Consider the following 13,778-nt stretch of genomic DNA (forward strand, 5'->3'; position numbering starts at 1 on the left):
TAATAATAATAATAATAATAATATTCCTTGGAAGCTTGAATTTGGAGTCAATGGACCCTGTGGTGGGCTTGTTCCATATGAATAGGTTTCATTTTCTGAATAATAATAATAATAATAATAATAATAATAATAATAATAATAATAATAATAATAACAGAAGAAGAAGAAGACTTTGAGATTTCTGTATAACTCACACTATTCAATTATCAACATACCTTTATCTTCCACCAACTGGAACAGGTCTGTGATCGCCTGCACCTGTTCGTCTGTACCGTAGAGTCCCAAGCGATGGCCAGGAATCTTCTTGCAGAAATCTGAGGAATCAGGGAAGGGGCCCCAGAAATTGGCGAACACATACAGGAAGCCATCTGTCTGTATTCCATAGAATCTGTTGCTTATAGCACCTGTGGGGGAGGGTAGAATGATGTTGAATTGACTTTCTGTCCGCCCTCAGATCTTGAAAATTACTGAGGCTAGAGGGCTGCAAATTGGTATGTTGGTCATCCACCCTCCAATCATCAAACATACCAAATTGCAGCCCTCTAGCCTCTGTAGTTTTGATTTAATTTAAGGGTGAATTTAGTCATAATCGTACTTTTGGCACCGCTACAGGTACCAACAATACAGGTCACCACCGGATCGTGGCTGAGTTTCATGGGCCGCGGCTAAGAAGAGTTCCATAGGCCGTTGCTGAAAGTTTCATACAGCATTATACGCTGTACAGATAACTCGATTGCGCAATTTTTACTTGTTTTTGTTTGGTTATGTACTGTAAGTCCTTACTTCATTTTTAGCTTTTATTATTATTATTATTATTATTATTATTATTATTATTATTATTATTATCATTATTATTATTATTATTATTATTATTATTATTTCATTGGAAACTTATAGAAATATGTAAAATTATATACACAGCAGTGACAATGATGATTTCACTGACTTACTGAAGTGAACTGATTCACAAAGGAAAATGGTTCAGCAAAAGTACATTAGCTGTTTTTCAAATGATTCCTCCACTGGTTTCAGCTTACGCGTATGGTAGTTTGTTTGTTATATATGCATTTTTTGATTTCTTCTCTTTTCTTCTGCATCTCATTATTGTTTTCACCTGTTAACTACCTTCTCTCTCTCTCTCTCTCTCTGTCATCAATGAAATTAGGATGTTTCTCTATCCCTCTCTCTTTCTCTCTCTGTCTATTTGTTACTCTCTCTCTCTTTCCTGTTACTCTCTCTCTCTCTCTCTCCCTCTCTTTCTGTTCTCTCTCTCTCTCCTCTCTCTCGCCCTCTCTCTCTGTTTCTCTCTCTCTCCCTGTCTCGGTCTCTGTCTGTCTCTCTCTCTCGCTCTCTGTCTCTCTCTCTCTCTCTGTCTATTAGTTTCTCTCCCTCTCTCTCTGTTTCTCTCTCTCTCTCTCTCTCTCTCTGTCTTTGTCTCTGTCTGTCTGTCTGTCTCTCTCTCTGTCTATTTCAGTCTCTCTCTCTCTCTCTCTCTCTCTCTCTCTCTCTCTCTCTCTCTCTCTCTCTCTCTCTCTCAAAACAAATGAAATCAACCAACATCTTTAACCAACGCGAGCAAACACCTACTCGTGAAGAAGAAGTAGGAAGCATTCTGAAGGACCTTCAAATCCGTCTCCCCAGGGGAACTGAGGCTGAGACGACACAGGAGCCTTCCTCCGAAGGGCTCCGCAGAGGCAGCTTGGCAGGGCACGTAACTCCGGCAGGCGCTACGACACTGACCTGCAGAGGAACGTAGGTTATGGGTTTGAAGTCAACACAGAGAGAGAGAGAGAGAGAGAGAGAGAGAGAGAGAGAGAGAGAGAGAGAGAGAGAGAGAGAGAGAAAGTTATAGGACCAGGTGATAAATAAATGAATATGAGGTAATAGAGAATTAAAACCGATACGCCTGAAATTCAGGAGACGTCAGCGGAGAGAGAGAGAGAGAGAGAGAGAGAGAGAGAGAGAGAGAGAGAGAGAGAGAGAGAGAGAGACCAGGTGATAAATAAATAAATATATGAGGTAATAATAGAGAATTGAAACCGATACGCCTGACATTCAGGAGACGTCAGCAGAGAGAGAGAGAGAGAGAGAGAGAGAGAGAGAGAGAGAGAGAGAGAGAGAGAGAGAGAGAACAGGAATGAATTCGCTCCTCGCCTCAACAGTTTTGCAGAGCAGAAGTAGATTCCACAACCTGCACTCTGGCAAACTAATCCACATTCTAGCTGCAGCCAAAATGAAAGTAGTATTAAACCTGACACTAGAAATATTATACAATCTTTGTAGAGCAGTAACCTGCCTAGTTTTGCGATTAAAAAACAGCTAGGTCAGGTAAAGAAGTGTAGATTATGCTCTGACACCGCCGGTAGATTCCTTTCTAAAACCAAACGGTTATAAAAACATTAATTCCTGCATATGATCCATTAAAAAAATATAATCAAGGCCATCGATCTATCTTTCAGTGGTCTCGGTATAATGCTGTATGAGCCGCGGCCCATGAATCTTTAACCACGGCCCTGTGGTGGCCTGGGGTATATCGTTTCCAGAAGCACGATTATGGCTAACTTTAGCTTTAAATAAAATAAAAACTTTCGAAGCTAGAGGGCTGCAATTTGGTATGTTTGATGACTGGAGAGTGGATGATCAACATACCAATTTGCAGCCCTCTAGCCTCGCTAGTTTTTAAGATCTGAGGGCGGACAGAAAAAGTGCGGACAGAATAAAGTGCGGACGGACAGACAAAGCCGGCACAATAGTTTTCTTTTCAGAAAACTAAAAACAGATTAATTCCTGCATATGATCCCTTGAAAAAAAATATAAAGGGTTCTCTCTTACTCACACAAGTTATCAGCAGGAATCTCGTAGAAGGAGTCCTCTTCAGGAATGACCAAGCCTTCGGTCAGTACGAAGCTTCCATGAAAATGTTCGTTTTCTATAAACTTGATTTGATACTGGCTTAGGTCATCTCCTGCGTCCTCTAGACCTGAGGTCACGGTCTGGGCGGCAGAGAATATCACCGAGGTGGTAATTATTAGTGACAGTTTAGCCAACTTCTCCATTAGGGTCAGTCTCCTTCTTCCTCTGTTGGGGAAAGAAGAGAAATGTTAATATTTAAGTCGATTTCTATATTTTTTTTTAACATTTTGTAAGACATTAAAGATGTAGATGAATCTTAGCATGATACATTTATCTATTTATCTATCTATATACAAATATATATTATATATATATATATATATATATATATATATATATATATATAGTATATATGTGTGTGTGTGTGTATACACACATATACTGTAGATATGTGTATATATATATATATATATATATATATATATATATATATATATATATATATATATATATATATATATATAAAGTAGTACAAAATACAAACATTTGATGATTTGCACTCCATAAGTTCAGTAGTGCTTTAGGAAAATCTTGCAATTTTATGGACCATGAAACAAAGAAAGAACACATTTTGCAAATTACTATGCAATGTAGCAACAAAAACTTCGTTTAACAGAATGAAAAAAGTATCTTTGACGACTTATGCAAAATTCACAACTCCTGATTTCGACAAAATAAATGTGATGCCTGACAGAGTTCTACAAAGTAATCGGGAAAGGATTATTATGCAAATTTGTACAAAATAAGAAGCACGCGTTCAGTTTAATAAGAAAAAAAAAATAAACAAGTAAAAATGCTTGGAAGTTTCTTCGGCGCAATCGAGTTTTCTGTGCATCGTATAATCACGGCCACCGAAAATAGATTTATCTTTCGGTGGTCTCGGTATAATGCTGTATGAGCCGCGGTCCATGAAACTTTAACTACGGCCCGGTGGTGAGATATCCTCATCAGCTAACTTTAACCTTAAATAAAAAAAAAACTACTGAGGCTAGAGGGCTGCAATTTGGTATGTTTGATGATCGGAGGGTGAACGATCAACATGCCAATTTGCAGCCCTCTAGCCTCAGTAGTTTTTAAGATCTGAGGGCGGACAGAAAAAAGTGCAGACAAAAAAGTGCGGACAGAATAAAGTGCAGACAAAAAAGTGCGGACAGAATTAAGCGGGGACAAAATAAAGTGTGGGCAGAAAAAGTGCGGACAGAATAAAGTGCGGACAGAAAAAAGTGCGGACAGAAAAAAGTGCGGACAGAAAAAGTGCGGACAGAAAAAAAGTGCGGACAGAATAAAGTGCGGACACAATAAAGTGCGGACTGAATAAAGTGCGGACGGACAGACAAAGCCGGCACAATAGTTTTCTTCTCAGAAAACAAAAATCTAATAAGCGCTCAGAGAGGCGACGTATTACCAGCGCCACAGACCAGTGAAGTCTGATCAGAGAAGTACAGGAACTAAATTTAAGAGTTACCAAAATGGTCTTTCTGGCAATAATGCAGGCTTAATCTAAACACAAACTCCTTTATTTAATTGTGGTATCTATTTGCTATATTCGGAAGGTTCAAATTCCTTTGCAGCAGACGAGCCAGAAACAAAGTGGTTATCAGATATAATGGTATTCAGTGAATTCTTAATTAAGGAACAAAATGTTTCATTTTTCTTTGTGATGTTTGTGATAATTTGCATATCTGTCTATGGAGGTACACGCACACACACGTATATTTGTGTGTGTGTGTGTGTATATATATATATATATATATATATATATATATATATATATATATATATATATACACACACACACCTGGTATAACACTGTTAATCTGCATAATTACTGTAAGTGTACCTGTCCATTACCGGTTAACAAAATCTACCTACGTCTATATAGTTATAAAGGGCCCAAAATGAATCTCTGAATATATTTAAAACAAGATTTTTGAAATTTTAAACTAACATTCAATTTGATGCTGAAAAACATCAAGGTGCTAATTAGGAAATATTAATACCATACAACATATTTAACTTACAAAATAAGCAGTGTTTGGTGAATATCACAAAAGTATTCCAGTCAATAATAACAGTGGATAATATCTGTGATTATAAGGCACTCATACTGTGACTGCAAATATAATTACGCTATTATTCATATTTATTCTCTATTTATACAGTGACCGGTTGCTAAAACAAACGAATTGCTTTAATATTTTTCATTACTTTTCTGTGACAATGATATATCTTAGTTATTGTGGTTCTTTGTGTGCTCTATGGCGTTTGTTTTTGTAATTTCTGATCTTGAGTGGTTTTTGAAAACTTAATGTATCTTGTTCTTAACATCAACTGTAAATTCTGTATTTGCAATTATACATACATACATACATACATACATATATATATATATATATATATATATATATATATATATATATAATTCTTACATTCTAATATCAGACTGTCCATATGCAATATATCTTATATAAACTCTCTGCCTTTAAAATGATTTTATTATATTAATTTCAGAATCATCTCATACTATATATGATGACTTAGGGTATAAAATTTAGGTTATAAAATTATAAAACTTTTACAGACTTTATAATACAAATACTTCCAGTGCCCAAAGAATGATAATGAAAAGACCAAAAGTACAATGAACTGTCTCATTGTATACAGACTTGAAGTACAATATATTATGAAATATAATATATTATATATATATTATATTATAATATACATAATATATTATAATGAAATAAAAAATATAAAAAAAGTAAATGATTTTCTCACTGTTAACAGACTTGACGTAAAGTACAATGAATTCATTTGTCTCATTGTGCATACAATTGACTCAACAGATTATAATGAAATCTCACAAAATTATAATGAAAAAGTATAATGAATTGTATCATTGTTAACAGATTTGACGTGATGTACAATGATCCAAAAGTCTCATTGTATATACAACTGACCCAACATATCTTAATGAATTTTAAAATTATAATGAAATTGTATTATGAATTGTCACATTGTATACAGACTTGACGTCAAGTACAATGAATCCCACTCTCTCATTATGTATAAACTTGACCCAACATAATATAATGAAATCTCAAAAATTATAATGAATTGCCTCATTGTATGCAGACCTATCGTAAAGTACAGTGAATTGCAGTCTCATTGTATATACACATATGCACTTGACCCAACAAATCATAACGAAATCTCAGAAAATTTATAATGAACATCATACTTTAACTGGATATACCCGTAAATCATCATACTACAATGAAACGATATGATGCCATTATAAACTTCTAGCATTACCAAAAAAGTCATACTATAACTGGATATACCCTTACATCATCATACTACAATGAAGCGATATGATGCCATTATAAACTTCTAGCATTACCAAAAAGAACAGATATACTTTAACTGGATATAGCCTTAAATCATCATACTACAATGAAGCGATATGATGCCATTATAGACCTGAAGGTTACCACAAAGAGCAGATATACTTTAACTGGACATACCCTTAAATCATTATACTACAATGAAGCGGTATGATGCCATTATAGGCTTGTACATAGCATTACCAAAAAAGAACAGATATCAAACTTTAACTGGACATTCCCTTAAATCATTATACTACAATGAAGCGATGTGATGCCGTTATAGAACTCCAGGTTACCACAAAGAACAGACATTTACGAAATGTCTCACAGGAATTACTGAAAATGGAGAGTCAATGCTTCATTATAGCACAATGATTTGAGGGTATGTCCAGTTAAAGTATGATGTTCATTATAAATAATAATAAGTCCAAAGGATTAAGGCAGAGGTGTCACGATTTAAACTGCCTTTAGTAGAAGATATATCTGACAAAGATTGATTTGAATATATTAACTTTGCGATAGAGGAGGTCAAGGAATGGTTTTATAAATATATTTAGTTAAGTAGTAATGATTTTCTCTCTCTCTCTCTCTCTCTCTCTTCTCTCTCTCTCTCTCTCTCTCTCTCTATATATATATATATATATATATATATATATATATATATGCAGAGAGAGAGAGAGAGAGAGAGAGAGAGAGAGAGAGAATAGAATAAGAGAGAGAGAGAGAAAATTAATTTAATTCGTTATCTTTCCGCATTCGTTTCCTATCTCCCAGTTCCCACTGACTGATCGCATTCAGTTTCTGTCTTTGCATAAGTAATTACATGAACAAACGTAATTCAGTCGTTATACAGAATCCTATATTGAATTATTTACAAACATAAAAGAAAAAAGGAATTCCGTCAAGGTAATCGCATCAAAGAAAACGTAAAAGAATCTAATTTAAGCGGCAACTATAAGGAAATGGTCGTGACTTGGCGAAATTCGTTCATATTTTTTTTATGGTTTGTTATAGGATGTTTAGTTTTGAAAAGGATTATGTTTGGTAGTTTTAAAGAATTATGTAAAGTTAAATCTATAAGAGAGATTAAAATGGACAATATTTTTGGTTATATTTTGACCAAAATACGGAATTACATAAAATGATTGACGTGTCCCATATGACTTGTAACATGGTCATGTATGTTTTCATAGTAAAAAGTTATATTAGGGTATTATTATTATTATTATTATATTATTATTATTATCATTATTATTATTATTATTATTAAGACGAAACTTATTATCTATCTGATATGAAAAACTGATCTATCGAATGAAAGGATTTTTTTTCTCTCGTTACATCTGCTATGACCGAAAAAAAAAAAAACAATTACATCCTAAGGACCATAGTAATTTTTATTTGTTTTCTGAAAAGAAAACTATTGTGCCGGCTTTGTCTGTCCGTACGCACTTTTTTCTGTCCGCCCTCAGATCTTAAAGACTACTCAGGCTACAGGGCTGCAAATTGGTGTGTTGATCATCCACCCTCCAATCATCAAACTTACCAAATTGCAGCCCTCTAGCCTCAGTAGTTTTTATTTGATTTAAGGTTAAAGTTAGCCGTACTCGTGCTTCTGGCAACGATATAGGCCAGGCCACCACCGAGCCGTGGTTAAAGTTTCGTGGGTCGCGGCTCGTACACCATTACACCGAGACCTCCGAAAGATAGATCTATTTTCGGAGGCCTTGATTATACGCTGTCGCGGCTGTGCGGAAAACTCGATTGCGCCGAAGAAACTTCGGCGCATTTTTTACTTGGTTGTACATTCCTTACTTATTTTCTTTTACTTTAGCAATTAACGACAAATCTTAAGCTGATAATTTACATACTTGTAAAATGGCCCTCCAATGTAAGTTTTTCAAAATATTTACCTATTTTTTGTGTCTATAAACGGTTCAAAATGCAAAAGCTATTTCAGGGGAATCGTCAACTCTGTCAATGGCGGCAACGTTCAGCTTTCACGAGGCGCTAACGTAAAACAGTTAGCTGAAAGCGTTCGATAACGAACGGCAGTCTAACTCACATTAAACGCGCTGCAACACAGAAAATACAGAAAGAGGAGACTATCAAAAAAGATAAAAGTTAGGTAAACAAATACATACAAAGATAGATAGAAATATAAGTGAACTCTCACTATGCAAGGAGATTTGCTTCAGGGTAGGAATGCGCCGCTTCTTCGCTTGAAACTTTGTGGTTCCTATCGCTCGACATCCTTAGTAGGGAGACTGTTCCACAGCCCGGCGGTGTGAGGAATAAAGGAATTCTGGAACTGAGAAGTTCGATAGCGTTGGAATGCTAGGAATAGATTGAGAAGAAACCCTTGCACTGTAGGCACTACTAAAGGTTCTTTGCAGCTGCAACCCCTTTCATTCCTTTTACTGTACCTCCGTTCATATTCTCTTTCTTCCATCTTGCTATCCACCCCCTCTTCACAAATATAGTGAGACTGCAAGGTTTTCCTCCTGTTACACCATTAAACCTACCTGCTCTCAATTTCCTTCCCAGCGCTGAATGACCTCATAGGTCCCAGTGCTTGGCCTTTGGCCTAAACTCTGTGTATTCCATTCCAAAAAATAAATTGCTTTTTAGGAGCAATAAGAGACCGTGCATATTATTCTCTTTAGCAAGCACAGCTCCCACAAATCGAGGCCTATTGCTTGTTGCATGCAAATGCAAGCAAACTCAAAAAAAAAAAAATGGAGTCATGAAAAGGGGATATCAGTTTTTAATTCTGTTCCATTGCAGGCAAATGCCTTAATCCCTGTTTGCAATATTGCTTGCAATGGAGGGGCATTTAGTTTACTGCACGGTACGATTTAAATAAAACTGGGTATTTCGGGGCAATTTTTACTCACTCATTTATTTATTTATTCGTCCTATATTTCACTCTAGATTGTCATGCGAAGTAGGGAACGAAAGTGGGTCGTGTTGTGTCTATCCTGACGCTCTTGCGCGCGTGCTTGCGTATGTGTGTGTGTCCTTGCTTTTTGCGCTCAAGACATGTCGCAGAAATCTTCCCAGATAGCTTCTAGGAAGTGGCCATGAGTAGTTTTTGGTAATATCATTGTTTACTTCTTATATATATATATATATATATATATATATATATATATATATATATATATATATATATAAAAATATATATATATATATATATATATATATATATATATATATATATATATATATATATATATATATATTCATCATTGTTCCATATCTTCGTGATTCAGTGACACACACACACACACACATATATATATATATATATATATATATATATATATATATATATATATATATATATATATATATATATATATATAGAGAGAGAGAGAGAGAGAGAGAGAGAGAGAGAGAGAGAGAGAGAGAGAGAGAGCATAGCGTCGTTCCTTTACTATTCTAGAAAAATGTTTTTTGGTAATATCATCAATTTGCAGATGTTTACATAAAAATACCTTGATTATCTAACAGCGCAACTACCGGGCCATTATTTGTAAATATACAAACTCCCAACATTTTTTCTCTTCAATGTTTTACAGCACTTGCGCCCAAAAACCACTTCCTTGACGCCTATAGTAAAAAAAATGATTTACAAATAATTATTTATCCTTGTAAGCGAAGCACATCAAAGTCGACTTATCTCCAATCACTAAACCATCTCTCCTTTCCAGAAGATTTACAGTTTCAACGCATCTTTTAGTCTGCCGTTTCTTCCGCCAAAAATCAAGACAATAAACAGGCTCCCAAGTGAATATATTGCTCTATATCATTCAAGGCTGACGAGTAGGAAAAACCGCACACGTAAAAAAAAGCGTCTCCCTGATCAAGGCGAACGAAAGTTGCTATGGCGTAGACGCTGGTTTCTAACGCGAGGAATCGTTATTATTATTATTATTATTATTTTTTTTAACTTATACCTACGAGAAACAGAATGGAGGTCTGTAGTATTATTATTATTATACCTACAACAAACAGAATGGAGATTTTTATTATTGTTATCATTATTATTATTAATTATACCTACAAGAAATGAATGGAGATTATTATTTATTATTACTATTATCATTATTATTATTATACCTACAAGAAAGAGAATGGAGATGATTATTATTATTATTATTATTATTATTATTATTATTATACCTACGAGGAACAGAATGAAGATTTTATTCATTGTTATGATTACTATTATTATTATTATTATTATTATTATTATTATTATTATTATTATTATTATTATACCTACGAGAAACAGAATGAAGATTTTATTATTATTATTATGATTATTTTTATTATTATTATTATTATTATTATTATTATTATTATTATTATTATTATTATTATTATTATTAGTATACCTACGAGAGACAGAAAGGAGGTTTTTATTATTATCATTATTATTTTATTGTTATTATTCTTATACCTACGAGAAACAGAATGCAGATTTAAATTATTATAATTATTATTATTATTATTTACTTTCGTACACAGTATTGCATTTAAACTACCTTTCTCTGTGTACAGCCCTGAGCTGAAATCATTATTATTATTATTATTATTATTATTATTATTATTATTATTATTATTACCACCTTACACCTACGAGAAACATTACCGAGAACTGCAAAATCCCTTTCAATACCAACCAACCAACAAAAAATCACCTTCTACCTGAGAGAATCATTACTCTCTCGTAATTCTTCCAAGGGCACTCTAATCCCGTCGTGGCCTACCTAGGGGCGCCGCCCTGATCCCCTACAGGAAGGTCACGCGAAATAGATTTGGAGCTACGACAATACTTCCTCCGTAGGTGAGAGAACGAATGTTGTAGTTCACTTAAGGCGTTCACCGAAGGGCTCTATTATTATTATTATTATTATTATTATTATTATTATTATTATTATTATTATTACTCAAAAGATGAACCCTATTCATATGGAAATTCAAGCTTCCAAAGAATATTAAAGAATATTATTATCATTATTATTATTATTATTATTATTCAGAAGATGAACCCTATTCATATGGAAATTCAAGCTTCCAAAGAATATTATTATTATTATTATTATTATTATTATTATTATTATTCAGAAGATGAACCCTATTCATATGGAAATTCAAGCTTCCAAAGAATATTATTATTATTATTATTATTATTTAGAAGATGAACACTATTCATATGGATATTCAAGCTTCCAAAGAATATTATTATTATTATTATTATTATTATTATTATTATTATTATTATTATTATTATTATTACTGACTTGGAATTTAGAGTCTAAACTATTATTCATATGGAACAAGCCCACAGAAGGACCTCCATTACTGACTTGGAAAATTTAATAAATTAATAAATAGAAAAAAAATGTATTAAAATGGAAGGAGAATAGTATTTAGGTAGTAATGCTGCTGTTCAGAGAATCTCGTTGCTCTCGGCAGAGAAAGGGGACCAGGGATCAACTGTGAATGTGAAATTGTGAAAGATCTCTGTTGAAATACAACTTTTGAAAAAATGAGAAACAGAGACCGTCCGTCGATGGTCCAAGTCATAACTGCTGCTATTGGGAAGCAGAAACCTCCTGCCACCGCGGACTATTTTAGAGCCAACGGCTCCAGGGCTTAGGTGGGGGTCCCTGGAACGCTGTGGTAAGCCCTCCGCCCTTCCGGGTTCCAGCCAGAGTGACGGTGGAAAACACGTGGCCAAGTATGGAACACGTTTTGGCGGTGGGACATCGTCTAGTCCAGTCAGGTTTGGGAGTTAATGATAATATTATGATGGACTGGTTTTTTAACTTTTTTTTTTTTTTGTTCCTCTCGTGTATGTTTGGAATTTCGTTAAGCCTAAAAGTTGGTAAGATGTTTTAGTGTTATATGTTTAGTTTTAGTCTTCCGTAAAAGAAGACTATTGTGCCGGCTTTGTCTGTCCGTGCGCACTTTATTCTGTCCGACCTCAGATGTTAAAAACTACTGAGGCTAGAGGGCTGCAAATTGGTATGTTGATCGTTCACCCTCCAAGCATCAAACATACCAAATTGCAGCCCTCTAGCCTCAGTAGTTTTTATTTTATTTAAGGTTAAAGTTAGCTATAATCATGCTTCTGGCAACGATATAGGACAGGCCACCACCAGCCGTGGTTAAAGTTTCATGGGCCGCGGCTCATACAGCATTATAACGAGACCACCGAAAGATTGCTCTATTTTCGGTGGCCTTGATTATGCGCTGTACAGAAAATTCGATTGCGCCGAAGAAACTTCGGCGCATTTTTTACTTGTTTGCTTTCATTGCTTGATTATTTCACGTAGTTCTGTTTTGAATTTTGTTAAGCCTAAACGCTCGTGGGATGTCTCGACGTGAAATTTACTTAAAATCATTTCTCATGACCTAGCACTTGTCTGAAGTTCGTGATATTTGTGGTTTGTTTGTGATTTGAAATGAGCTTTTTATGATTTAAAATGATTTTTTATGATTTACAATTTCTTGTTTATATTTAAAACGAATTTTTATGTTTTAAAATGATTTGTTTATGATTTAATAATTGTTGGTTTCTATAATATCCTTAAATCTCTTTGAATTCTTTCCCGTAACTTCTCACAATTTTTTGAAGTTCATGATAAATGTGTAAGATTTAAAATGATGTTGATGATTTAATAAACGTTTGTTCAAATAATATCTTTAAATCTTTCTATCTCTATCGCTCTCAGCCACATCATACAACTGAATATACGATCCATTACTCAAAAGCTGTCTTGCCACGCCCACAAAAAAAACCACCACGCCCACAAAAAAAACCACACACAAAAACCTAAAAACATATGCTGTAATTCCCGCCGAGGTCATTCCTAAGAGAACTCACCCAAAGATTAAACACGCTGGAATCCCCACCGAGGATATTCTTAAAAAAAACTAACCTAAAAAAACTCACCCAAAAATTAAACACGCTGGAATCGGCAACGAGGATATTCTTAAAAAAAAAATAAACTAACCTAAAAAAACTCACCCAAGAAATAAACACGCTGGAATCCCCACCAAGGATATTCCTAAAAAACTAACCTAAAAAAACTCACCCAAGAAATAAACACGCTGGAATCCCCACCGAGGATATTCTTAAAAAACTAACCTAAAAAAACTCACCCAAGAAATAAACACGCTGGAATCCCCAGCGAGGTCATTCTTAATAAAAAAAAATAACTAACCGAAAAAAACTCACCCAAAATTAAACACGCTGGAATCCCCATCGAGGTCATTCTTGAAAAAAAAATTAACCTAAAAAAACTCATCCCAAAAATAAACGCGCTGGAATCCCCATCAAGGTCATTCTTAAAAAAAACTAGCCTAAAAAAAACTCACCCAAAAAATAAACACGCTGGAAACCCAACCGAGATCATTCCTAAAAAAAACCACGCTGGAATCACCACTGAGGTCATTCCT

At 34.4% G+C, this 13,778-nt stretch overlaps 1 protein-coding gene across 2 annotated transcripts in view; it reads right to left on the reverse strand.

Annotated features, from left to right (window-relative positions):
• LOC136828147 (uncharacterized) overlaps positions 1 to 13,778 on the reverse strand; it is an 88,125-nt gene that overhangs the window by 19,679 nt on the left and 54,668 nt on the right. For both annotated transcript variants that reach the window (XM_067085963.1, XM_067085964.1), the window contains exons 4-6: positions 2,837 to 3,078; positions 1,588 to 1,740; positions 216 to 404 (exon numbers count right to left, since the gene is read on the reverse strand). In XM_067085963.1, coding sequence (XP_066942064.1) covers positions 216 to 404; positions 1,588 to 1,740; positions 2,837 to 3,056 — 562 coding nt within the window. In that variant the 5' untranslated portion in view covers positions 3,057 to 3,078. The remainder of the gene's footprint in view (positions 1 to 215; positions 405 to 1,587; positions 1,741 to 2,836; positions 3,079 to 13,778) is intronic.

The sequence above is a fragment of the Macrobrachium rosenbergii genome, chromosome 42 (assembly GCF_040412425.1).
Source record: "Macrobrachium rosenbergii isolate ZJJX-2024 chromosome 42, ASM4041242v1, whole genome shotgun sequence".
NCBI classification, from domain to species: Eukaryota; Metazoa; Arthropoda; class Malacostraca; order Decapoda; family Palaemonidae; genus Macrobrachium; species Macrobrachium rosenbergii.